General features: G+C 45.1%; 1 protein-coding gene across 4 annotated transcripts; it reads left to right on the top strand.

The window, feature by feature from the left end:
- Positions 1–311: 311 nt before the first annotated feature.
- Positions 312–27528, top strand: MEIOB (meiosis specific with OB-fold). 4 transcript variants are annotated; one of them, XM_042971993.1, is made up of 14 exons: positions 312–387; positions 3597–3673; positions 5259–5316; positions 7710–7841; positions 9556–9628; positions 11727–11922; positions 14072–14172; positions 15059–15111; positions 15214–15309; positions 18751–18852; positions 19406–19559; positions 22637–22820; positions 23528–23614; positions 27146–27528. In XM_042971993.1, exons 2-14 carry the CDS (start codon positions 3605–3607, stop codon positions 27254–27256), a joined length of 1416 nt encoding a protein of 471 aa, XP_042827927.1. In that variant the 5' UTR covers positions 312–387; positions 3597–3604; the 3' UTR covers positions 27257–27528. The 4 variants fall into 4 exon arrangements, with proteins under 4 accessions (XP_042827927.1, XP_042827928.1, XP_007098729.2 ...); XM_042971994.1 differs by having other exon boundaries at positions 19433–19559; XM_007098667.2 differs by lacking the exon at positions 312–387 and adding an exon at positions 1783–1988.
- Positions 27529–27741: the final 213 nt, after the last annotated feature.

A 27741-nucleotide genomic window follows, 5' to 3' on the forward strand; every position in this document is an offset into this window, starting at 1 on the left:
CTGCTGGGCGCCCGACCTTCCGCAGCCCCGCCGCCCCTGCCTGCTGTCCGGGCCAGCGGGGACGGAAGAGCCGGGGGGCCACGCGGGCTCTAGTCTCCCGGAGCCCCGCCCCTCACCAGACGCGGTCGGGGCGGGACCTCAGGGCCCTCCGAGCGGCGGAGGGAGCGGGGCGGGGCCAGAGCGAAGGGCTGGGCGGAGCACGCGCCAGGGTGGAGGGCGCGGCGAGGCGCGGAGCGAGGGAGGGCGGGGCGTAGGGCGGGGCGAAGGCCGTTAGAGGCGGGGCCTGCGCTGACGGTCTCGCGGCGGGCGGCCGGTGCCGCGCGCTGTGGAGAGGCGGCGGAGCGAGGGCAGGGCGGGCGCGAAGAGCCGCGGGGCGCGGCGGCTGAGGTGAAAGCCGCGGTCGCGCCCCGGCCGGCCTGGCCCGGGCGCGTGGGGCCGGGGACGCAGGGCACTCCTTGGGACCCCGAGCGCGCGGACCGGCGCGGTCTGGGAGGGGCGGCGCGCGCGCGGGGCGAGTCGGGGTTCGAGTCGCGCGGCTCTCATTGCCTTTGCTTCCCCCTGCGTGCGGGGCGCGGCCTTCCGAAGCGGGGTTCGCGAAGCCAGCTGGCCGGAAGCGCTGTCGTCGCGGCGAGGGGACTCGGCGGCCGTGTGTCACGGAGGGTGGCCGGCGGCGGGGCGGGGGTGCGGCGGACCGCGGCGGCGGCGGCACCACTTAAGTTGGCCCCGGGGCTCGCTGGTCGGCGCCGTGCACCTGTGCCCCGCAGCCGAGCCGAGAGGCGCTGTGGGGACGCGGCCGGGCGAGCTGAGCGCGGCGCTGGCGTCGCGGAGCCGACGAGGGATGCCGAGGGCGGGCGGGGACGCGGGCAGGGCGGCGGGAGCGGTGTTCTCTGGAGACCGGCAGGATGTGCGGAGCCTGTCTCGGGAAGAACCGGGGAGGGCTGGGGGGCTCCTCAGGGTGCCGGGGTCGCGTCGGGGGGACTGAGCGGTTTTGGGGGGCGTGGTCTGGCAGAGGCCCGATGAGCTGGACGTTCCAGGGCTGCACCTCCGCGTTGGGACGGAGCTCCGTGCGTGCGACCGAGCGAAGTGTTGAAGGAGTTCTCTGTGGTGTGGAGAGGGGAGGGAGGGGGAGGCAAAGGTGGAGGTAGGGAGGAGTAAGGAGGTCAGGGGGATGGAGGAGGGCGGGGGAGGGAGGGGGAGGCAGAGAGGGGTACGGAGGTCAGGGGGAGGCAAAGGTGGAGGGAGGGAGGAGTAAGGAGGTCAGGGGAGGGAGGGGGAGGCAGAGAGGGGTCCGGAGGTCAGGGGGAGGCAAAGGTGGAGGGAGCGAGGAGTAAGGAGGTCAGGGGAGGGAGGGGGAGGCAGAGAGGGGTCCGGAGGTCAGGGGGAGGCAAAGGTGGAGGGAGGGAGGAGTAAGGAGGTCAGGGGAGGGAGGGGGAGGCAGAGAGGGGTCCGGAGGTCAGGGGGAGGCAAAGGTGGAGGGAGGGAGGAGTAAGGAGGTCAGGGGAGGGAGGGGGAGGCAGAGAGGGGTCCGGAGGTCAGGGGGAGGCAAAGGTGGAGGGAGGGAGGAGTAAGGAGGTCAGGGGAGGGAGGGGGAGGCAGAGAGGGGTCCGGAGGTCAGGGGGAGGCAAAGGTGGAGGGAGGGAGGAGTAAGGAGGTCAGGGGGATGGAGGAGGTCAGGGGAGGGAGGGGGAGGCAGAGAGGGGTCCGGAGGTCAGGGGGAGGCAAAGGTGGAGGGAGCGAGGAGTAAGGAGGTCAGGGGAGGGAGGGGGAGGCAGAGAGGGGTACGGAGGTCAGGGGGGTGGCGGAAGCCAGCGGATTCAGGAGGCAGTTGGGAGAATGCGCAGGGCCGGCCGGGCGGTTTCGGATCAGTGCCTCCAAGGACAGGATTTGGTGGCGGCCGAGTCTGAGGCCGGCTCCACCGCACCGCCCCTGGCACCCAGGCTTCCCGAGTAACACACCCCTTCTGGGCTCCGGAGAAAAAAGTCAGCGGGGTGTGTGGCAAGGGCCCGTCCCCCCCTCTGCTCCTGACTGTCATCCAAGCCTGCTCAGAATTGGGGACGATGGCCTCAAATTCAGAGGGTTGGTAGGGTTTGTCCTGAGGGTCCGGCTGTGAGCCAGACGCCTTAGAGCCCGCAGCGGGGCCCAGGGCCCAGCCATGCCCTCAGGAGGCCTGAAACAAGGGGCCGGAGGGAGGTTGCCTTTTATTTTTCTTAGTTGCTTTTGTTTATTTATTGTTAATTTTTAAATGTTTATTTTTGAGGGAGACACAGACAGAGCATGAGTGGGGGAGGGGCAGAGAGAGAGGGAGACAGACTCGCAAGCAGGCTCCAGGCTCCCAGCGGTCAGCACAGAGCCCGACGCGGGGCTCGAACTCACGGAACTGCGAGATCATGACCCCAGCCAAAGTCAGAGCTCAACCGACTGAGCCCCCCAGGCACCCCGATGATTTTGTTTTTAGAAATCATCTTTCATTGACCGAGTTTGCCTTTTTACTTTTTAAAAGTAATCTCTATACCCAACATGGGGCTTGAACTCACAACGCCAAGACCAGGATTCGCATGTTCTGCCTGAACCAGCCAGGCGCCCCAGAAGGTTGCCCTTTGAAAGTGGGAGGAGGGCCCTGAGCTCAGGAAGGGGAATTTGGGAGATGGGGGGTAGGGCAGCCCGAGATTGTCTTGCTGTGTCTGATGTCTGTAGCGTAGAGCCAGCTCGGAGCAGGCACTCCCCAGCTGTGCCCCGTGGCATTGCCACCGTGTTCCCTCTACCCTTGCCAAGGATCTGGACCCGTGGCCCTGAGGCTGTACACATCCAGTCCTACCTCTGACCCTCTGTTTTCACTGCTGCTCTGAGGCTCCTGGGTGAGGGACCAGCTGCCAGCCCTGCCCGTCCTGATGCAGGGCCTGTGGCAGATCAGACACAACCTACATGCGTTGAGTAAATAAGTGAAATTGAATAAATTACCAGTTCGGTGCAGCTGACAAAGGTCGCTACACTGAAACCTCTTACAGTACAGTGAGTGATGACCCTGAGGGAGGAGCCACATCCGATATTTTGATATCATTCATTTGATATTGAGTGCTTTTTATGTGCAAGGTAGCCTTGAAATACACTCATGAAAATCTCCGAGGTGCCATCCTTCCCTCATGGAGCTTCCCATCTAGAGATGTGGGTAAAACACTACCTCTCCCACACACAGTGTAACCAGATTTGAGGTATTTACCAACAGAGTTTGCTGTATTTCCAAAAGTAGGATTTATGCTAATAAATAAGTCTGCAAGTGTCCCACTGAATCATCTTTACCTGAAACTCTCAACTTGCAGGGTGCTCAAAAATTGCTAAATTTACATGTTTTGGGGAAGTGAAAGTTAAAAATTACAACCTAACTATATCATTCAAAACTGTAAAAGGACTTTTGGAAACATGTTTTTTACAGGTTTGATCTGTACTGACTTATGTATCACTGTTAAAATAGAAACTTTACCCAAAGACTGAATAAAAAATCTGAGGCTTTCCTAGACGATTTTTTAAAATCTTGGCACTTTTCATGGTTTTTTTGGTTATTTAATTTATGCATTCAAGTTATGTTTTCTGAAATGTAGGTAAAAGAATGGCCAACTCCTTTGCATCAAAGACCTTCACAGCACTTGCAGATCTGTATCCAAATATGGCTAACCTGGTAGGTTTCAAGATCTAGCGGTTTGGGTCTCTAATGAAACTATTTGGTAACATTATATTCCATCCACATTATTGACTTGACACGTGCTTATATAATTGACAAGATACTCACTGCATCAGTACCATTATTAGATAGTAGGTACCCCTAAACCGCTTTGAATTATGTCAGCAACATGAAAATTAGTCTCTCTTTTGGTTAGAGGGTAGGACATTGTAGGTCTGATTAGCAATTGTTCAAAATAATCAAGTTGAGTTGTATTGTTTTAATTAAATATTTACTAACAGCTCCAATTTAGCATAATAAAATTAAAACATTTTTACTCAGCAAGATCTATTCTCTGACCAAACTGTACTTAAGTTATACATTTAAATACTTATCAATAGGCTCCTTTTATGACCTAAAGGTACACGACAGATATAGTTGTGAAATATTATGTGAAAATTCATTTTTTACTGAAGGGCTGCAGGGGGAGTCCATCATTTCAAATATACGAAGACTTATTTAGTCAAACAAAATCTAGATGGAATCCTATTATCGTAAGGTAGTCACACCCCCTTACCTTCCCTGCCCTAGCAAATCTGTTGTTTATATCTGGCATTTACAAACCCGGTTTCTTAAAATGGGATTAAATTTACTTGTAACTGTAATAATGTGTAATGAGAAGTTTGTTAATGTTAAAAAATAATTGTTGCTATTATAGTGTTTCTTGAAAGGTAAGCTATTTGTTAATTTCCTCATCGGTTAGAAAGTTGTACTCGATATTTCCATTAGGTGTATTTTTACAACAAAATTTGGTGAGATCTGCATGCATATGGAATTTAAGAAATAGCAGTGTGTCTAAATGTAGTGAGACTAGTTAATAGCTCAGCTAGAATGTGGTAGTCTTGAAAGTATGAACATATTTTAAATGTAACAGATTATTGCAGGGTTAAAATCAGCTGCTAGAATTAGTAATGTAAGTTTAGGTTTATCTTTTCAGGAAAACATTTTTATTTCTTAAAGTACTTTTTCAATTTTTCTTTGGTAGTCACTAAAGAGAACGTTAAGATGTTTAAGGAGATGTTAATATCTTTAAGGTTAAGATCTAGGACTGCAGAGCATAGATTTATTAGCATTAATATACAAGTTTTGTTACAATCAAATTTATATTACCGTTTAGCATGTTTGGATTACAAAGCTAAGCAATTTTATGTGGCTTGTTAGAAAGTCCTATATTAAGGAAAGCTTTGAAGACCGTGGCAAATAAAACTGTATATACATGTGTTTTGAATGAATTCAGTAAGAATGGATAGCAATGGGCAGTGACTGCGCTCCACCTAGTGATTGAAAGTAAAGTATAAACTTGCTAAGTATTAAATGATTATATTTGCAGTGGCAGTTAACTGTCTTATTGCTTCGTACTATTCCTGGTGGAATTGAACATTTATGAAGTTCTTTTAGATGTTTGTCTGGAGTAAATATATTTAAATGGCTCCTAGTCAAAAATGTTTGTTAGAGCCAGTAAAATATAACAAGTCCATGAAATTAAATTTACCAGCTACATCTGTGTTTAATATTTGTCTTCTATAACCCTTTTGTTTTTCAGAAAATAATTGGTATAGTTATTGGGAAAACAGATGTCAAAGGCTTTCCGGACAGAAAAAGCTGAGTTCTGGTTGACTCTTTGCTTCATTTTTCATCAAGTGTGGCTTATGACTGCAACAAAGTATATTTAAGTTATTGAACCTCTCATGCCCATTGAACTCCTTGAGGGCAATGGCCATGCTCTCTATTGTATGGTAAAGTACCTGATTTAAGGCCATATGTGGAAGGACGTTAAAATCATTTTTAATGACATGTACAGCTGTGTGGCCATAGTAAGGACTCTACCTTAACGATCACTCTCAGCCTCAGAGGTGCACATACACAGGTACAGCTAAGACAGAACATGACAAAGGACAGGGGTTTTGAGCATGGATGTGTCATGATAGAGTCATGTTGAGGGAGAGAAGTCCAGCAGCACATCTGCATATTTATTCAACCAGACCACCCAGTGGAAAAAATCCATTTTTTGTATGCGGAAAATACAGTTACCTTTGGTTTTAGTGGTTCTCACTGAGTTGTTTGACCTGTGTAAAGCTTTTAGGACTGTGAAACCATAATCCAAGACTAAAATTAGATTTTCAAAATCAACTCGTTTTCAAACTATTGTAGGTGACACAGAACAATACCATATAAAATGCCAAAACTAGCGACGCATTACTGTTAGCTTTTCAAACATCAGTGCTGCGTGTTAAAGGTTGCAGTCTGAGTGCTTCTGGACAGCTGGAGGGAAGTCAGAGCTCTCATTAGACAGAAATTTTGTTTGAATCACCTGAGTAATTATGCCTATCTTTTTTTGACTCATGGTAGCTTTCTTTTATTTCATGGAATTAAAAAAAAAATTTTTTTTTAACGTTTATTTATTTTGGAGACAGGGAGAGAGACAGAGCGTGAGTGGGGGAGGGACAGAGAAAGAGGGAGACACAGGATCGGGGGAGGGACAGAGAAAGAGGGAGACACAGGATCGGAAGCAGGCTCCAAGCACTCAGCTCAGAGCCCGAGGCGGGGCTCAAACACCCAGACTGTGAGATCATGACCTGAGCCGAAGTCAGACGCTCAACCGACTGAGCCACTCAGGCACCCGTATTTCATGGGGTATTCTTACGTTTGATGTAAATAATGAAGATGTCGTCTTGCACCCATGCTTGTTTACACCTTCACTTATTTCATCATGATTAATTAGATAGAATTATCATTTGAATAGTTTGAGCAAGTCCATATATCTGTTTTCAAAGCTCTAAAAGGAATAACTTAAAATACATGAGTTAGAAAAATGTCAGTATTTAAACATTTGCTAAAATCACAACAGTGAAATACAATTTTTACCTATCAGACTGTTAGGGTAGAGGGCTGTTCCTGTAGTGTTTGACTACTTTTTATGCGTATATGCACAAAACTCCTTTTGGAGACAAGGCGTGCTTACTGACTTTAAGGAAACATTACACATGTATTAATATGTTTTCACTAAAAATTCATGCAGTTACAGAAAGTTATATAGTTGAAAAATGAACTTTTTAATTCAGCCCCCAGCTCTTCTGAACCTAGTCTCCTTCCCGAAGGTAAACGCTAATAACAGTTTGGTAGATACCTGTAATTTATACATGTATGTTAGGTTGTACTTAAAAACATTTTTTTTAATGTTTATTTTTTTGCGGGGGGGGTGGGTGTTGGGCAGAGAGAGAGGGAGACAGAATCTGAAGCAGATTCCAGGCTCCAAATTGTCAGCACAGGGCTTGACATGGGGCTGGAACTCAACGAACCAACCATGAGACCGTGACCTGAGCCAAAGTCAGTTGCTTAACTGACTGAGCCACCCAGGTGCCCCACTTTTTTAAAAAAATAAAAAAATAAAAAATTGTTTTAGTGAGAGTGAGTTTAGGAGAGGGACAGAGAGAAAATCCCGGGCAGGTTCCACAGCCTGACGCGGGGCTCTATCCCACAACCCTGGGATCTTGACCTGAGCCAAAATCAAGAATTGGTTACTCTACCGTCCGGAGCCACCCAGGCATCCCATGGTTGTATTGCTTTTTTAATCAGCAAAAAAGCAGGGAAGAAATTTTATTTCAGGGGGAAAACATGTTCCTGCTGACCCCTAGTGGCGCATTTGGTAGCACACATTTATTTATTTGAAGTAATTTAGATCTGAATTACGACTTAGTTTAAAATAATACCAGTAAGAGAGAAATGCAGAACCTAAGCTACTATCTGTATGGTTCAAGCCTATGTGTCATTTCCCTCGAAATCCACAGGTAACTGGGGAAAGAGAACAGAGGGGCCAGTCGTGAGGGGAGTTACCGACTGGCAGCTTTGAGATTCATACAGGCATAACATCGTAGAATTTGTATCTGAAATAATATTTTTACCATGTGTTTGAGTATGTTTGTTATCATAATGATCCTGTTTATTCAAACTTAAGAGTTTTCATTTGAAACATGAAAGCATTGGTTTCCCTTAGATGTTGGATCAGAGAGGTACACTTTCAGTTTTACCATCCGGGACTCACCAGCCCATTTTGTAAATGCAGCGTCCTGGGGCAGCGAAGGCTACATCAGATCTCTTTCTGACAGCTTTAGGATTGGAGAGTGTGGTAAGTGGGCATTGGTTCTTAAACTGTTTCTGTTAGACTATTATTCCTGTGATGTATTTGAGGGAGTCAAAATAAAACACGGTTCCTAATTCTCAAGAACCTTATCAGAAGGAAGGCGTGCAGCTTTTCATTGCTTGAAATCCATTAATGTGATACTCCCGTATTTTTACCAGGTAGCTTTACGATCTTTGGTTTCTTTCCTTTTTGAGTTTGCATCAATACCTGTTGTGGCGATAGCCATGTGTCTTTCCACAAACATGATAAGGCTGCCAAGTAGCTTTTGATAAAACATAATGTTTGAATTTTAATGGCACTTTAAGAAGCTTTGCTTTCAGATTCACATACCAAGTCTTTGGTATCCTTTGCCCATCCCAGGATCCCTCTGAATCCCTTTGTCTAATGGGGATTGTACATCAGATTGTACACTGACGGGACAGTGTACTGTAATAAAAAACAAGGACTCTGGAAACAGATCTGGGTTCAAATCCTGGTTCCAACACTCATTTACATCATGGCTTTGAGGAAATTTCTTAACCTTGTTGAGCCTCAACTATGCACTAGTGCCCTGTAGATTCTCGTGAGTGTTAAATGAGGTTGTGCGCCTGGTGTCAGTGCAGAACTTTGTCAGCCGGTGGGTGGCAGCTCCAGCCTTGTGCGGGAGACAACATGTACACCAGCCCTCTTTCGTGGTAGGAAAAAAAGGGGAAGAGTAGTGCACATAATTGAACTATTCCTCTCCAGCGCTGCGGCATCCAGCAGGGTACTACGTGTTCCTGTGGCTTAGCACCTAGTCGTACATTTATTCCCTTGTCTTGTGAGCTGGCAGCATTGTTTGTAGTGTCTCTGTAACTGAGTGATAACATGTGGACTCTGAAGGCAGAAAACTGTGCAAACTTCACAGGGCCCAGGACAGTGAGACACATTTCTTGGATGAATGCCAGTACGTTAGTTATGTGGCGCTCAAGATATATTTTGGTTTTAAACCATATGTGGATGGGTGTGAGGGTGAATGAGATAAGGGATTCTGAAAGCATTAAGGTTGACGATAATGATAAAGCTAAGTACGATCTCAGTGTGGTGGAGTGAAAAGATTACAAATTTTGGATCAACAAGTGTAAGTCTAGCTCTACTACTTTCTAGATATAAAACCTAAGGAAGTTATTTAACCTCTGTGATTTCTTTATTTGTAAAAAGGGATCATCATGGAGTGGTTGCGTGAGGAATTCGCAAAACAGCACAGAGAGGTCTCATGTAGACCATAATGAGGAAACAGAAGCCCTAAAATGTTAAGTCATAAAGCTGATGAGTTGTGGAACTGAAATCAGAAGGTGGATTTTGTATCGCTCTTTCTGCCCCAAGGCTCTCGTTTCCCAAGGCGACAGTGAATGGGGTGAAGTTCACTTAAAGTATATGATTTATGGAAGGGCAAGTCATGACCAGATCACATGCTGAGTGTGACTAGTCAACAAAGCAACGTTAATGCAGGTCATCAGTTGGGATTGAAACCCAAAACATAAGAAATGTCATCTGGGATCAAATTGATGGTCAAACCCTGGGCTTCTGTGCCTCACGGTGCCATAAGAAAAGGACCATGAAGGATGTGTAACACTGACTCAGAAGTTAGAAATAACATTGTAATGTTCATTGTTAGGAATACCTGTTCTTTATTTATCTAGTTACTCTTCTGTAATAGTATCTTTTCCTCCTCTTGTAGTGATCATTGAAAATCCTCTCATCCAACGAAAGGAATTAGAAAGAGAAGAAAAATTCAGCCCGGCAACTCCTGGGTAAATATTCCAGCACAGAGTCAACGCCTTTGTGCGAGAGTGACCGTCGCTGTTAAGTGCCTGTGCGTCAGGTTAGCAGAGGGCTTACTGAGGGTAGAGGCTTCAGCCTGAAAATTAGAAGTTTAGTTCTTCCTCACAGTATTTACCTTTGATTGTGAAGTAATGGACGTTGATACAGGAGTACACGAAAACTGGCTTTGTTACTTTTATTCTCGTGCTTAGATTTAGACAAATTTGACTCTAGTCACATTAAAGCTGAGCAACAGGAAGGAGAGCTAAATCTTGTAAGTCCTGTATATGTGTCATAGCAAAAAGGTATGACTCTGGCTACATGCCTTACTCTCTTAGTTCGTGTTGTCTGGAAGCAGAGCCAGGAGGAGCTTTTGTGTGCAGGTGGTGGCTGTCAGGGGCCGCCTGTAACAATAGGGTCAGGGTAGAGCAGAGAGGCAGCTCGACCGGAGCCAGGAGGGAGCTCTGGAACGTGAGTGGCACCCCTGAAGGAAGGCCAGTGGGCTTCGGGCCCCGTGTTCGCAGGCCACTGGCGGCGTTCCATTCCCCGCTGCTGGCATTTCTGATGGAGGACGGTTCTCCAGAGAAAGGTGAGGCTGGTACAGGGCTGTCAGTGGGACAGAGTCCCACTATACACATACCCTCCCCCCTTCCATTCTGTCCTCATCATATACCAGACCCCAGTTCTCGTTTCTGTGCAGCCACACAGATCTCTTTCCACTTTCTGAACACACTGGGCTCCGTGCACCGACACCACATGCATTTCACTTCCCTCTGCACAGAGCAGTCTCCTCTCATCTGCTTTGGACGTTTGCTCCTTCTCCTCAGTGAAGTGTCCACTTGAACGCCACCTCCTTAGGCCTTCTCCATTTACTTTGTGTTAGCGGCCCTGCCAGTCCCTCGCTGGGACCTCGCCCTTTGCCCTTATCATCATAACCTGCGATCTGAAATGATTTCATTGCTGTCTGTCCCCCACTCATACCTGTGAGCTCCATGAGATCAAAGGTCTTGTCCGTCTTCTTACCACTGTATTCCCTCTGCCTAGACTAGGGTTTGGCACATAATAGCTCTCGGCAGATATTTATGGAATGAACGTATGAATGGATGGAGGGAGGGTCAGGAGGAAGAGCATTTTTGGTAGAGGGAACAAGCATGAAACCTCCTGGCATTTTCCAGAACAATTAATAGTAGGTTGAAGCATAGGAAACTGTTGCTATCTGACTATATTTGGTCTAAAAACTAGTGCGGGTGCAGGTGTACGTGTCACTCTCATCATCTAGTATCTGATGTGGCTGGAATACAGGGCAAGGGCAGGGAGCAGTGGGAGGGAAAGCTGGAGAGAAGAGCAGAGAAACCTCACAGGCAGCTCTGCCTGCCTGCCTGCCTACCAACTTCATTCTCCGGCGATGGCTAGCCCAGAAGGTCTTTGAGCTGGGAAAGAATATGTTCATATTTGTGGTCGAGGAACATCACTTCAGCTACCTGAGCGGGGAAGGAAGCTTAGGAGACAAGGCAGTAGTTGGGGCGAGAAGTGATAAGATAAAACCCTACAGAAGTAGGGGGGGAGTGTGGGAAGAGGGCCTGGGTTAGAGGGCTGGACAGAGGCTCCTGGAGGGGACTTGGGAGTTGATTGGCTGCACGGGGAGAGCACCTCGATTCAAGTTCAGTATGTAGATGTTGGGCATCTACTCTACAGAGAGCATCATAGGAAGAAGCTATGCACGGTCCTGATGCAGGCAGGGCAGGGGGTGTCAAGAGATGGCAATGATGGGACACCCCCACCCTGACATTTCAGAGTACTTTTATGCCCATTTCACAGAGAACAAACCAGAAGCTCAGAGTTTTGGGCAAGGTCAGAAACTCGTATGCTTACAACTCAGGCACGGATTGGTCATCAGAACATTTTCTTAATGAAAATACATTTTAGACAAAAAATATTGTACAACATTTTTCACTGTTTCTGAGGGTACAAATTGTGTTGATATAGTCTAAGTCACAAGCAAAAAGATAATTTAATGTGAACCTGGAAATATTTTTCTACTAGAAAGTCACTTGATATTAACTATTTCTGTGTGTGTTTACAATTTAGCAACTGTAAACTATTGCTCAGTGAGAATCACTCCACTGTAAAAGTTTGTTCCAGTTATGAAGTGGACACCAAGCTCCTTGCTCTGATATACTTACCTATTAAAGAGTCTCGTGATTACTATTCACTGGGTGATATTGTTGCAAATGGACACAGTCTGGATGGAAAGATTATTAACGTGCTTGCAGCTGTGAGGTCGGTGAGTTAAAGCCTCAACAAAGCCAACCTCTCTTTGGCAGGGAGTCCTATCACTGCATTTCTGTTTGGAAAGTATTAACCAGTTGGAGTAAATTTTCTTGATCCATAGTCACTTGAATTCAGAAAATGGTACCAGTTCTCATCAACATCAAAGTAGCATTTTATCTGTGAGTGAGTAGCAAAAGAAAATCATATTTGAGTGTGAAATGCAGCACACTCATAAATGATCTATCTGTACGAGAGCTTTTCATACTTGGGTTAAATAAAGACACGAATGGAAAGGGTAAATTCATTGACTTGAAGATCTGCAGGAAGTCTCCTGAGGGAGTGGAAGTTGGAAAACTCATGTCGTCCATTCATGTGTGTGCTCGTGATATCCTGAGATGGGGGTGAGAATATCCACTGTGTGGCCGGTCTGTGACCTAATGCAGGCGTCGTGGGGTGCTGCGGAGCCCCTCACCAATGGCACATCATCATCTCTCTCTCACAGTTGCTGCAGTGAGTTTCAAACTGTTGGTCAGACTAGTCACTTGGCAAGCATTTAGAGAGAGATCTCAAAAGTAAGGTTTCAGGGCCCCTGGGTGGCTCAGTGAGTTAAGCATCTGACTCTTGATCTCAGCTCAGGTCATAATCTCAGGGTCATGAGTTTAAGCTACTCTGCTGGGTGTGAAGCCTACCAAAAAAAAAAAAAGTTTCACTAAAAAAAGCTCATGAAGAAGATGAAAGGAGCAAGACCAATTCCTCAGTATATATAGTGATGATAGTCAAAGACCATATATATATATATATATATATATATATCCCATTCTTTCTTCTGCCATTTTGCTTCCGTCCCTCTTTCATTTCCTTTTCTTCACATTTTTGTTTAACCCTTTCTCTCTTCTTTCTTACCTCTTTCTCTTCACTTTAGAGGCCTTTTCCTGTAATTCTCTTGTGTGCTGTGGTATGTCAGACCTCTGTCCTCCTCGGGCTGTCCTTTCCTGCGACTTTCCTTCTAGATCCTGCTCTATTGCTGGCAGCTGTGTCTTTCCTCAGCTCCTTCCCCTGGAGCTCAGCCCTGCCGGGAGATGCAGTGGTGACAGTAGCTTAAGGAGCAGCCGGCTGACTGCCCATGCTTGGGCCACTGCTCTGCGGCTGTCAGAGGGGCCGGCTCTTAAATTTGAGAACTCCCTGGGGGGACAGCAGGGCCCCTGAGCTTACCTCCACTTCCGTGATCTTCCTATCCGCAATGTGGGTCAAACGAGATGGGGGTCAAAGTGCCCTCCCCTACGTCTCTCATTTGGTCCTCACCACCTTATCTCTATGGAGGCGGCAAAGAAGGCATTGATACCATACCTGTGCTAGCAAGAAGAGGTTGCTGAGGCCTTGGAAGACTGAGCTCATTCAGTCACATATACTCCATGCCAGGCTCTGAGCCAAGCCACGGGGATCACAGGGTGTTGAAAATATACTTTCTATCCTCAGTCTACCTAGATGCCACCCAGGGGCTTGTCTTGGAGCATTGTTTTTGACATGTTGAAAACATCCCATAGTCTTAAAGCACATATTTCTGTACCTCTCTTCAATCAATCAAAGTGTGTAACTTATAACTTCAGCTAAATATAACTAGTTTAGATAAAAGATGTTAAAAAAAGTTTTTTTTTTTTAATGTTTGCTTATTTTTGAGAATGGGTGGAGATGGAGGGGCAGAGAGCGGGAGACTCAGAATCCGAAGCAGGCTCCAGGCTCTGAGCTGTCAGCACAGAGCCTGATGTGGGGCTGAAACTCCCGAACGGTGAGATCATGACCTGAACCGAAGCCGGACGTTTAACTGACTGAACCACCCAGGCACCCCAGAAGATGCTTTCTAAAAATGTTTGTGTGTGTGTGTGTGTGTGTGTGTGTGTGTGTGTGTGTGAGAGAGAGAGAGACAGAGAGACAGAGAGACAGAGACAGAGAGAGAGAGAATCCCAAGCAGGCTGCACTGAGCCATTCAGATGACCCCTAGATAGAAGATTCTTTTAAAATCACCAAATATATAGTAGGATTCTTTCTATTTTGATATTTTAATTTGATATTTAAAAGATAAAGATTTGAGTACTTCCATTAACAAACATTTAAGTACCTCTACAACTATAGGTGAAGAATAATTATTTCCTTCCATTCCTAAGGTTGGAGAACCAAAATGCTTTACAACTTCAGACCGAAGAAAAGGCCAGAGGTGTGAGGTGAAACTCTATGATGAGACGGAGTCTTCTTTTACAATGATATGGTAACCTCCCACATCTGTTCCAAACTGAAATCCCTGCTGTTATCACCAAGACAGAATGCTTTTGTTTCACCAAAAAGATGATGGATTTCATAGTAGGAGAGGGGTAATGATTGGAGAGAAATAATTATTGGAGACTTTACTCTTGTACATTGACTTGTTACACTCTGTGCTGTAAGATTAACTTAAAATGAGATCTTTAGACAGCACGGGATTGTTTAGATGGACTCCACTGTGACTGGTTCATTCTTGTTCTCTGCTTTATAACAAACAATGATTTATTTGGTCCCATTGGTAATAAACCAGCCAGATTTTCCCTGATTGCCTGGGTAGCGGCCTGGAGTCAGGCTGTGGGAAGATGGTAGAAAAGCAAGTGTTGTCCCAGGCTGCACCTGGGGCACCATAGGGTAGGACATGGCATTATCTAGACTCCAGAAGCCAGGGCACCAAACAAACAAACAAACAAACAAACAAACACCATTAATGTGAAACAGGTCTTCAACCCATCAGGTCCCCTGAACAGTTTATCCAATGTGGGAGCCCTCTCTTAATGGTCTGACAGACTTTAAAGGCTTTCAATTTGTAGTCACTCAGTTCTAACTCGCCTGGAGTGACCTAAGTAGTGGGCAAAGATGGAATTGATGGGGCAGAAGTTGTTAAAGATGAATAGTATCAAAGGAATGATTTATCACGCAGTTGTTAAATGCTTTGTGAAATAGACCGTGTATCCTGCAAAATGCAGGAGAAGCCAGCATCCTTAACTTGTGCCTTGATAACTTGGGGAATCGTTAACTCCAGCCATTAGGACATTCTTTTTTTGGTAAATAAAGTGGTCACTGCCAGTTTTCCCTGATGTATTTGACTTTTGCTTCTTTTTAAAAATATGCAGTTGGGATAATGAATCTATTCTAGTTGCACAGAGCTGGATGCCACGAGAAACAGGTATGATACTGTGATGATTGTGTTCACTGTTTGTCATTTTTTATACCCGCCCCCCCCCCCACACACATAATAATTTTAAAATGGCTTTTCCCCCCTAAACAGTAATATTTGCCTCAGATGTAAGAATAAGTTTTGACAAATTTCGGAACTGCATGACAGCAACAGTAATCTCAAAAACCATTATTACAACTAATCCAGGTAAAAGGCTATCTGAAATTTCTTATCCCTTTGGAAATGTCTGTCTGACACATTTCAGTATTTGTGCAGTGTATTTAAGAATGAAAACAATGCTTGGATTTCATTTGAATTAAAAGTGAAAACTGCTTTATCTGCTTTACATTTATATTTCTTAAATTTACAGCAAGCTATCTCTTTGCTGTCTTTACTAAAGAAATGTGAAAAACTAGATTCATTTTTAGAGTATCATCTCTTGTAATGATTTCTGAGAGATCAATGCTATTGATTGGATTACCTAAATTTCTGTTTTAAAAATAAATTCAGTTTTACTATATTCAAATAATTTCATACTGGAGTACTGAGAACATATACATAGTATCATTAGTTCATAGCATGAATGAAATACCCCTAAGGCCCACGGGCGTGGATGTTGAAAGCAGTCACAGTTTAGTCCAGCATGCAGTCTGGGGAGCGGGATCTGGGGAGACGTGAGGGGTTGGTGCCTTTAAGGACCCTCAGAGCACTTTGTACTGCAGATAGAATGCTTAGCCTGGCACCAGAGCCGGAATGACCCTTCACAATCTCAGGAAGATGTAAATACGACAGCGTTCCCTCTCGAACAGCAGCTCACTCTGCCGGCCACTAACAGAGCATCGACACTGACCGGGAATTATAAAGCAATTTTCTGTCTTTGAGCAAACCATTATCAGAATTTTTTAAAGTATGACCTAAAGCGACAAGACTCTGTTGTCTCCGTAAGTGCACTGGACCTTGCACATCTGCCCACGGATGCCGTGTCCCTGAAAGTGGTGTTGTGGAAGGTGATGTGATGTGCCCTGGCTTGCCTTCGTTGAGATCTCATCTGCTGTGCACATGCTGTGTGCCAGGAGTTCTCCTGGGGTCCAGTGACAAAACACAAATGTCTCTGCCCGTGTGATGCTCACGTTCTAGCAGGAGAGAGAGATAAGAAACAACAAAGATAACACATCTGTGGATTATGAAGTATTTAAGAAGAAAAAGAGGAATGGGGTTAGGAGGGGCCAGAATGACATGGTGGGTATAGGGCAGGTTGGCCTCCTTGGGAAGGTGACATTTGAGCAGAGATGTGGTGAGGCAGTGAGAGGGTTAACCACAGGAAAGAGCGCCAGGCAGAGGAGCAGCCAGTGCAAAGGCCCAGAGGCTGGAGGGAGCCTACTTGTGGGCAGAACAGCAAGGAGGCCAGTGTGGCTGCAGCTGATGGAGCACAGGCAGGAGGAGGTGTCAAGGTCGGAGGGGAGGGTGGGTCTCAAGAAGGCTTTATAGGCTAATGAGAGGTCATAGGGAAGGGGAACCAGGTCAGGATTTGGAGCAGAAGGTGGCATTTTCTATGAACTAAAAGGATCGCTCTAGCTGCTTTTCATAAATCGATGGTGGCACAACCGTGATCTATTCTCAACATTTAGGATAAGACTGCACTCTTCGGTTCCTTTTCTTTCCATTTCTTTCCTTGAGGGGAATACTATGGTTTATTATTTTTAATAATTTATCAATATTAATAGTTTTAATAGTATTATATAGAGTAATGTCAATGATTAAGAAATCTCCATCCTTTAAGGGTAAATTAGCCCTGGGAAAATTTCTAAAAGACATTTGGGTTTGTCTGTTGGAAAAGGTTATCAAGCTCACTAGGACAAAACTCAAGGCTAAGTTAATGAGACACATATTCAATGGATGTTGTCTATTTGGTTCTGAAAACAGATGCAAAGGTGAAATGTCAAAGTGTTTGAGCAATGCCAGCATCACTAGAATAGACACCTATTTCTCAAAGAGAAAAGGAGAGTACTCAGGAGGGTGTGTGAATTTTCATGTGCATATTTCAAAAAAAATTTCAATGTTTGTTTTGAGACAGATAGAACGTGAGCAGGGGAGGGGCAGAGAGAGAGGGAGACACAGAATCTGAAGCAGGCTCCAGGCTCTGAGCTGTCAGCACAAAGCCCGACGTGGGGCCCGAACCCACGAACCACAAGATCATGACCTGGGGTGAAGCTGGTCACTTAACCAACTCAGCCACCCAGGCGTGCCTCATGTGCATATTTAATCACCCTTATTTCTAATTTCCTGGGCTATTCCAGCCAAGTAGAAATTAAAAACCTCTACTGGCTTAAACTGTCATCCTAGCTTTGCTTATGGCTTTCTCTGCCCTGTGAGTGTCCACCACACAGGCCTGAGAACCTTGTCGTCGGCAGGGATCTTCATAGCCGCGCCTGCAGGGGGGTAGGGGGTGGGGGTGGGGGCCGTGGTTGGATTTCTGTGACCTCGGTCCAGCCCCTGCCCCTGTCTCCAGTGCCGCAGTTCCGTCCGTGGTTCTGAAACACGCATTCATTCACTCACTCACTTACAAATATCTGTTGAAGGCCTTTTATTTGCCAAGCACTGAGATGACGTGAGTCCTTTCTGGAACAAGGCCGGACACGATGGATGGATCGTCAGATGAGTGAAAGGACAGTCACTGTACTGGGTATGAGAGCCTCAGGGCTGGAAAGGCAGAAGCGCTGCTCACAAGGAATTTCAGGATGGTTCTGTGAAAGCTCAGTGATAGGACTCCTGGTTGAACAGGAGCGAGGGATAAGTGCCTGCCTCTGCCCGGGGGCTCAGCGGGGAGGGGCCCCCTGCAATGGCAGGTCTACAGAGTGTTGGAGTGGGTCAGGGAGGGCTGAAAGGTCGGCAGGTGTTGGAGGTTGGGGGCTTGGGCTGAAGGTGTCGGGGTCACACGGAGACCTTCTGGTACATATTCTGACTATTCCTGAGAATACTTGTAATCCAAGTCGAGGAGCAAGGCTTTCAAATAAACTGAAAAATTTTTTCTTTTCTTTTCTTTTTTTTTTAATGTATTTAAAAAATTTTTTTAAACGTTTTATTTATTTTTGAGACAGGGAGAGACAGAGCATGAACAGGGGAGGGTCAGAGAGAGGGAGACACAGAATCTGAAGCAGGCTCCAGGCTCTGAGCTGTCAGCACAGAGCCCTATGCGGGGCTTGGACTCACGGACCGCAAGATCATGACCTGAGGTCGGCCACTTAAACGACTGAGCCACCCAGGTGCCCCTAAAATTTTTTTTCTGATCAGAAAAGAAATGCATATAAAATTCAGAAAATACTAAAAGCAAAAAGGGAAAACAACACCTATACTTCTATTTTACAAGAGAATCATTTCTTTGATACATACTCTTCCAGATAACCTTGCATATCTATGTGTATGTATGTATGTGTGTGTGTATATATATATATTTAATTTAAAGGAAATTGTTCCACAAAACTTTAACTGTCTGGTCTACATCTCTTCACTGAATAGATTGCTGATGGCTGCACAATATCCTATTTGTGTTTTCATATGCCTTTACTTATTGAAAATCATTTTGGATCACTTGCAGTTATCTAAAAAGTGATTCATTGTTTTTCACTTATTGTGCATTTTTGATTTAAGATACACCAGAAGCTAACATCCTGTTGAATTTTATAAGAGAGAATAAAGAAACAAATCCTCTGGATGGTGAAATCGACAGTTATCTGAAAGATTCCATAAATTGTAAGCGACCTTTAAATGTTATTTGGATTTTTAAAAGGAAGTACTTTGTTTTACACAGTAAAAGATACCATATTCTTATTCTGTAACTGCTATATTTCCACTTTTTAAAAGGTTGTATAAAACTTTTAGAGGTTTCTAAAACCTTTTGCCAGTCTCATGGGAGCTACAAACTTGAGTTGACTGTCTTTTTCTTACTCACTTTTAAGAATTATTTATGTATGTAGATAGGAGTCCTTTTTATCCTCTCAGATTGCTGGCATGCCCCACTCTGAGGCTTGCCTTCCCACACTTTTACTGGTGTCTTATGACCAGAAAGTCTTCAATGAAATAAAATGAATTAAAATTCCCATTCTTTTCCTTTTTTTTGCTTATTTTTTTGTTGTTATGTCCATTTATATAATCAGGTTTAAATATAGCAGATATAATAATTTTTCTGTTACTTAACTGAACCTGTTACACGTTTTCATTTGAACTTTATAGTTTTTCTATTTGGATACAATCCTTTGGAGTTCTTTGAATACATAGAGACCTGTTAATTACTTTTTATTTTTAGTAAATGCAATAGTTGATGTCTATACAGTTGAACAATTAAAGGTAAAAGCTTTGAAGAATGAAGGGAAAGCTGACCCTTTCTACGGGATTCTTTATGCTCATATCTCTATGCTGAACATTGATGGTGCAACCACAACTGTTGTTCGATGCCGATGGTAAGCAGACATATTACTGTCAGCAAAGTCATTCTTGTAAGAAATAAAGACCAACTAATGTTAATAAATTTTAAGCCCTACAAAAGTTAAAGATATTCTTTGAAATAACAGTGGTTATATATTTGAATGAAAGGTATAAATGAATAACCCATACTTAAGTTTCCAAGACAGACTACTTAGATAGAAAGATTATAATTGTCTTAAAATTTTTTTTAATGTTTATTTACTTTGGAGAGAGAGAGAGAGAGAGAGAGAGAGAGAGAATGAGTGGGGGGCAGAGAGAAAGGGAGACACAGAATCCCAAGCAGGCTCCAGGCTCTGAGCACAGTGCCTGACATGGGGCTCGAACTCACATTCGCTAGATCATGACCTCAACTGAAGTCAGATGCTTAACCAACTGAGCCACCCACATGCCCCAATAATTGCCTTTAAAAAAAGATTTTAAGTAATCCCTATACCCAGTGTGGGGCTCAAACCCATAATCCTGAGGTCAAGAGTCGCACACTCCACTAACTGAGCCAGCCAGGTGCCCCTATTACTGCCTTTAAACAAAAAGTTCCTTTTTTTTTTTTTTTTAATTTTTTTTTAACGTTTATTTATTTTTGAGACAGAGAGAGACAGAGCATGAACAGGGGAGGGTCAGAGAGAGGGAGACACAGAATCTGAAACAGGCTCCAGGCTCTGAGCTGTCAGCACAGAGCCCGACGCGGGGCTCGAACTCACGGACCGCGAGATCGTGACCTGAGCCGAAGTCGGACGCTCAACCGACTGAGCCACCCAGGCGCCCCAAAAAGTTCCTTTTTTTAAGAGTCTCATGCTCTACCGACTGAGCTAGCTGGGAAAAAGTTCCTTTTTTTAAAATACTTATTTTTGAGAGAGAGGTAGAGCATGCAAAAATGGAGGCGGGGCAGAGAGGGGAGGGCAGAGGATCCAAAGCGGGCTCTGTGCTGAGAGCTCAGCCCAACACGGGGCTCAGACCCACAAACCGTGAGATCATGACCTGAGCTGAAGTCAGACCGCTCAACCAACCCAGCCACCCAGGTGCCCAAGCTTTTTTTCTCTCTCTCTCTTTTTTAATGTTTATTTATTTTGAGAGAGAGAGAGAGCGCAAGGGAGAGAGGCAGGGAGAGAGGGAGAGAGAATCCAGCAGGCTCCATGCTCAGCATGATGTGGGGCTCCATTCATGACCATGAGATCATGACCGAACCAAAATCAAGAGTCAGCTGCTTAACCGACTGAGCCACTCAGGTGCCCCTATAATTGTCTTTTAAGGTAAAATTTGATTTGCTGTGTTTCTGTAGTCACAAAATAAAAAGATATAATACTGCCAGAAACTTCGAACTGAGATGACAAGTGACAGCATTTAAAAATTTTCCTTGTTTATTTTTGAGAGAGAGAGAGCACATGTGCATACCCACAAATGGGGGAGGGGCAGGGCAAAGGAGAGACAGAATCCCAAGCAGGCTCCACACCCTCAGCACAGAGCCCGACTTGGGACTCAAACTCACAAACCGTGAGGTCACAACTTGAGTCTAGATCAAGAGTCAGACACTCAACAGACTGTGCCACTCAGACGCCCTTAGCATTTAAAAAAAAATTCTTTTCAGCTGTGGGCGCCTGGGTGGCTCAGTCGGTTAAGCATCTGACTTCAGCTCAGGTCATGATCTCATGGTTCATGAGCTCGAGCCCTACTTCTCTTTGTCTCTGCTCCTTGTGGTATTTCTCTCTGTTTCTCTCTCTCTCTCTCTCTCCCTCTCCCTCCCTCCCTTCTGCCCTCCCTCTTCTCTCTCTCTTAAAAAAAATTATTTTCAGCCACATGGTAAATATGATTTCTAGCCTCTCCTAGGTCAAAGTTATTGTACAAAAGCAAACCCCAGTAGATTTAATAATCTTAGCCAAAAGATGCTTAGCAAGAAACATCTAGGACGTTACTATGAATTTTTGTAATTGAAAATTTTATTGAGATAGTTGTAGACTCACATGGAGTTGTAAGAACGAATAAAGAGAATCCATGGACACTTTCTCCACTTCCCTCCGATGGTAACATTTTATGAAACTATAGTATTACATCAGAGCCAGGGTATTGATATTAATTCAATCTGATGATTTTTATTCAAATTTCACCAGACTGACATGCAGTCATTTGTGTGTGTGTGTGTGTGAAGTTCTATGTAGTTTTATTACATGTGTAGCTTTGTGCATCTACCACCACAGTCAGGATACTGATCTATGGATTTTAAAAACATTTTATGATTTGGTATTAAAGTTGAAAAAAAACCAGTGTGGAGGTGGCGATGTATGTCAGGTGTTTACTTTTTGAAAAATATTTTTCAAAAACTTTTTGAAAAATATTTTTCAAAAACTTTTTGAAAATTTTAATGTCTTTCTCATTTTTTCCTACATCTTTAATATTGATACGTGAGGAAAAGCATCTGAAATTTAGCTTAAAATTGATACGTGCCCAGACAAGAAAGCACCGTCTTCAGATCGCCCCTCCACTTGAGAAACTTGGGTCGGTCTTTCTGTTCCAAGTGGCTAAAGCAGACTGCTCCAAACATATGGAACAGCATGTAATTCCCCTAAAGAGAGAAGAGTGGGCTCCTGGCAGTACTAACAGCATTCAGGGTGTGAACTTGACCACCCCTGGGATTTTTCTGTCAACATGTGGAGGCCTAGTACAGAAGCATCATGTGAGCATTTGTCAAACCCGGGCTTTCCGGGGACAGGACATGATCCTTGCCCTCAGCGCCCTGAGCCAGGGAGACTAGACGGACGTACCTGCAGTGTCAAGGAATAGGCCGCGACAGATTTCCAGGGCTGAGAGCCGGTCCTGCCGCTGTCTGCAGAAGGGAAGGGGTGAAGGAGCCCCAGCAGGGGGATGCAGGGCAGTGGAAAATGGGATTGACCGCAAATTGTGGTGTTGCCTGTTTCTCCCGTCCGTCTGGCATTGCATTGCTCTAAGGGCTCCGGAAGTCCTTCCTCTGGTTTAGACTTTTAAGGGAACGTGGTTCTTCAGCTAGAGATCAGGTTGGTCATTTACGCCCTCACCTGTTATCACTGTCTTTGTTTCTTTTCAGCTCGGGCTGTGGATACGTTATGAAGGAAGCATCCGGCCCCTGCACTGCTTGCCACCGAGATTCTTTGGAACTTAAATCTGCTTTTCGCAGCTTCCACTTGCTGATTGATGTCACTGACCACACAGGCACCCTCCATGCCTGCAGCCTCACGGGAGGTGTTGCAGAGGAGACTTTAGGCTGCACAGTAAGTAGCAGAAAGGAACATGTGTTTAGAAATAATTCCAGATTGAATTCTCTTCCCCCAAACATAGGTTATTTCAGTGGACATTTGATAGAAATTAAGTCATTAATAAAGAGGTCTGGGGGAAAAAATCAGTCTTGATGGAAACACGCATTGCTTTAGTGAAGAAATAATTGCACGTTTGCCAATCACTGCTGATCTCGCTGCTGGGAATGGTGTTGGAGGCTGTTGGCTGCAGTGGAGAAAGACCTTCTCTGTAGTCACAGGGGGCAGAACAGCGCATTGGGGGGTGCCGATCGGTGGTGAGACAGGAGGGTTTGGCGACGCGCCACGACCAGCTGCGCAAAGTGAGCCCGATGCAGTCAGCGCACACGGTGGCCTCCATCGGGACGGCAGCAGAGACTTAGGGGCGTGTGGGCTTGATGACAGGCATGTGTTTTTTATGGTGAGAACCCGCTCCTGAAGTTTACCATTAAACCTCGGTCTCAAGCGGTTTCTAGTTTGTGAAGGGGAGTTTTCTGGACTGAGCCACCTGACTCCCTTCAGGGGTTTCCTTCAGAGCCTTTCTGACCTCTCCTCCATTTAGAGAATTGAGCTGTCACTTGTGTGAATAAAATCCCAGTCAAGTGAGCAAAGTGAAGCTCCACATTGCTGTCAAGATGAGTTATTTATACAGACTTCGGAAATATGTGTTTGATCGTTTTAACCAGGTGAATGAGTTTCTTACAATGACGGATGAACAGAAAACAGCGCTGAAGTGGCAATTTCTCCTGGAGAGAAGCAAACTTTACTTAAAAGTTAGTATATTTTACAGTACTATGTTACTCTGTATATTCAAGTAATAAGAAAATCCTAGGGTAAGACCTAGAAAGTTCGGGAATTTGTTATTTTTAATGCCCAATTCCACATGTGCAGAAGGACTTGGCTACTGTGGAAACAATGCAAGTCATCTGTTTTTTGTTTTTTGTTTTTTTGTTTTTTTTTCCGTAAAGTATAAAGGGACTCCACAGGACACCAAAGAAATAGACCAGCAAGGGGTGCCTGGCTGGCCCAGTCGGTGGAGGGTGGGATTCTTCATCTCAGGGTTGTGAGTTCAAGGCCCACATTGGGTGTAGAGATTACTTAAAAAGAGGATCTTTAAAAGAAAGAAAGAAATAGACCAACAAAGACGCTATCTGTTAGGTTAACTCCAAGGCAGTGCACTGGGCTGTCAAAGCTGGTCCTCGTCCTGCCCCACCTGTGTGGCGGTGCCCCTCAATTCAGTAAGCAGAATTGGATGGCACGGTCACATGCGTGGGTGCGGGGGGCTACACAGTCTCCGGGTTTGAACTCTAATCCCGCCACTCAGCCTCTGTGACCCTCTAAAACGCTGTGATCCTGCTGCTCTAACCAGAGCAGGGCCACAGCATTGGGGGGAGGGGGTGGTGTCACAGAATCTTAGTATTAAAGGGGAAAGGGGACTGAGACAAACTCCTGTTGTTTTTGCAAATGCGGAAAATGGGACCAAGAAATACTGCTACTTGTGCCAGGTCACAGGTGAGATAGGGCTGCAGCCTACGTGACTCCTCTCCTTCTGCCAGTCTGAAAAGTTTTCTCCTTCACACTCTTCAAAGTTTTCAAGCTCCTCTTTCAGAGAATTATATCTGTCTGTATTTACTGCACGAGGACGTGACATCGAGAACAACCTAAAACACGTTCATGAGCACACATTCCTTTAACAGTCTGCAGTGTCGTCATCTCATGTTCCATAGCCTCTGGAAAACCACCGTGTGTTCTGTGGAAGAATGAGAATAAAAAGGCCAACCGCGTCTTAGTATAATCACGGAAGTAGTTGTGATCTCACAGAGACTCTAAAATAGTCTTCGAGAACACTGCATCTCCACCAGCCCAGCCTCAGAAGCAGGTGTTCCCATTTTCCGGTGGCTTCTTTCCTTGTGGCCTCAAGCATATCCGAGTGGGTTACCGACATGGAGTTACTTATGGTCTCACTGATATTTCTAGGACCTTGCTTTGAGACTTCTTCATTGCTAGGCCTAAGGGGGAAATTGCAAGGATATGCTGTGTCTCTTCCACCATTAGCATGGGTCCATGTAAATACTGTCCGTTCCCAACTCAGAATATACTCAGATCTATGACCGACTTTGTTTTCCCTCCAAGTAGGAGGTGCAAGTTGCTAATGAATTTGATCAGTTTAAATTCATGGCAAGTTACTTGCAGTTTTCCTAACTCAATTCAAACTTACCAATAAATTGCTCTCAAGTAAATATTGTACCTTCCCAAAGAATATTTTTAAAAAGTATTTAAGTCAGATTGAACAAAGATTTTAAGCAGATATAAAATGGTCATGTCACAGGGCCACCTGGGTGGTTCAGTCAGTTAGGTGGCCCATTTTGGCTCAGGTCGTGATCTCATGGTCTGTGAGTTCAAGTCCCGTGTTGGTCTCTGTGCTGACAGCTCAGAACCTGGAGCCTGCTTGGCATTCTGTGTCTCCCCCTCTCTCTGCCCCTTCCCTGCTCACTCTCTGTCTGTCTCTCAGAAAAACTAAAAAGTTAAAATGATCATAATACAAAATGTAATAAAGATCTTGGGGCGCCTGGATGGCTCAGTCGGTTAAGCGGCCGACTTCAACTCAGGTCATGATCTCACAGCCCGTGAGTTCGAGCCCCGCGTCGGGCTCTGTGCTGACAGCTCGGAGCCTGGATCCTGCTTCAGATTCTGTGTCTCCCTCTCTCTGTGACCCTCCCTTGTTCATGCTCTGTCTCTCTCTGTCTCAAAAATAAACAAACATTAAAAAAATTAAAAAATGTAATAAAGATCTTGAGAATCAAATACAATTAATCAATTATTTTAAATCAGTTAAAAAATGACAAAAAGTATTGTTGTACAGATGGGATATTTTGTATATGCATATTTCAATTAAAAATAGGGGTGCCTGCGGGGGCTTAGTCGGTTGAGTGTCCAACTCTTGATTTTGGCTCAGGTCATGAGCTCATGGTTCGTGAGATCGAGCCCCACACACTGGCTTCCGCGCTGAGTGTGGAGCCTGCTTGGGATTCTCTCTGTCCCTCTGCCCCTGCCTCCCTCTCTCTCTCTCTCTCTCTCTCTCTCTCTCTCTCTCTCTCTCCTTCAAAACAAACAAACAAAACTATGGCTACTTCAAATGGTTTAGTTGGAGGGATTTCAAAAGAAGGTATTTTAATGTTTTAAAACACATGGTGATATTACTACAGGTCCTTTTAAGTCTGATGTTAGTGTCAAATGATTTCCAAAAAGGGTAAAGCCATGACTGTCATACAAAAATAAAATGAACACATCAAAGGTTTAATTCAATTCATTAGTTAGTGAAGAAACCAGGAATGTGTCCTCCCTGAATGAATTCAGAGGAGAACCGGGAGAAGAGGCATAAAGGCAGGCTACCAGCAGTGCTGAAGCGGGCTTCTGTGCACCTGCAGAGTGGTCCTTCTGCAGGGCAGAGTGGTCGAGTCCTCACCCAGATGGAGTTTATCTGGATTTCTCCGAGCGGGACCACTATTTGCTTCACTATCTGTTTCCTGCAACTTCAAAACCGCTCCATCAAGGCCCTGAAAAGTGCTGCCGAATGAGGCAGCTCCAGCGCTCCGGCCAGCCGCACCCCGACTGGGGGAGGGGGGTGGGGACGCTCCGTGGGAAGGTGCCCACGGAGCTTCGTTGCCCAGTTCAGTCTTGCAGTGTTTCCTGCCAGGAGTCTTTTCCTAGTAGTCTTTGAAAGTAAACGAGCTAGCTGATGTGCCCTTCTGCCCTGCGTTAAATAAAATGTTGGTGAAGGTGCTTTATTGTCAGAAGGGAGACGTTACCAATAAAGCACATCACCACGTCCCCATAGCCTGACAGATTAGGTCGCCACCACGGGTTAACATCTGTCACAGCTGCTGGCTTGACACACTTTATTTTATGCACGATTGTACACATGTAACCTCTGCACCCAACGTGGGGCTTGAACTCATGACACTGAGATCAAGAGGTACGTGCTCCACTGACTGAGCCAGCCGGGTGCCCCTTGAAGACACTTTAAACCCTTCTTTTTGTTAAGTATTGGATTCGAAACTCCAATTTTCCTACCAAAGAGAAATGCCATGAAACAAATAACATAGATTTTTACAAAATCAGCATCAGGAGCCACATCTGTAATTTCTCTCCAAACTGGCCCTGAGACTGGGACTCTCTCAGGTGTATGCTCACACCTGCAGAACAGCTCCTCGTGGTTCTCTTGTGCTCACTGGTTTTCAACTTTATATACGTGGTGGTTTTTAAAGTTAACTCCCCCCTCTCTCTCTCTTTTCTCCCTGCAGTTCTTTTTATCACATAGAGCAAGGGGTGGACTGAGAGTTAGCGTGCTCTCGTGTAAGCTTGCAGACCCTACTGAGGCAAGCAAGAACTTGTCTGGACAAGGAAATACTTAAAACAGGGTATTTTAAACTCTGAACAAGGATATGAGCTTCGACTCCCTGGAAAGTGGAAAACGAGTTTGAAGATTATGGATGAAATTGTATTTTGTTCAAATGTGGTAAAAATGTTTCTATAAATTGTTATTATGTTACCTTCTGGAGTTGGTTGAGTGGGGTGAATCTTAAAATCTCTCATACAACCCAGCTCCTTTGTCAGAAGTCCTTTTCTTCCAGCTTTGCCCAAGTTGGAAAACGTTTGCATGAATTAATAAACAAGTTTAATCTTCCCCACAGATATGAATGATTTCTTTTTTTTTTTTTAATTTACATCCAAATTAGTTAGCATATAGTGCAACAATGATTTCAGGAGTAGATTCCTTGATGCCCCTTCCCCATTTAGCCCATCCCCCCCCAACCCCTCCAGTAACCCTCTGTTTGTTCTCCATATTTAAGAGTCTCTTCTCTTTTGTCCCCTCCCTGTTTTGATATTATTTTTGCTT

This window comes from Panthera tigris, chromosome E3, assembly GCF_018350195.1.
Source record: "Panthera tigris isolate Pti1 chromosome E3, P.tigris_Pti1_mat1.1, whole genome shotgun sequence".
Lineage (NCBI taxonomy): Eukaryota > Metazoa > Chordata > Mammalia > Carnivora > Felidae > Panthera > Panthera tigris.

Bases quoted from the DNA above. Each gene is read 5' to 3' on its own strand.
- MEIOB (XM_042971993.1), top strand. From the start codon at position 3,605: ATGGCCAACTCCTTTGCATCAAAGACCTTCACAGCACTTGCAGATCTG. The intron at 11,923-14,071 runs GTGAGTTAAAGC...TCCATTCCTAAG, and splicing joins TGCTTGCAGCTGTGAGGTCG to GTTGGAGAACCAAAATGCTT. The intron at 15,310-18,750 runs GTAAAAGGCTAT...TTTTGATTTAAG, and splicing joins CATTATTACAACTAATCCAG to ATACACCAGAAGCTAACATC.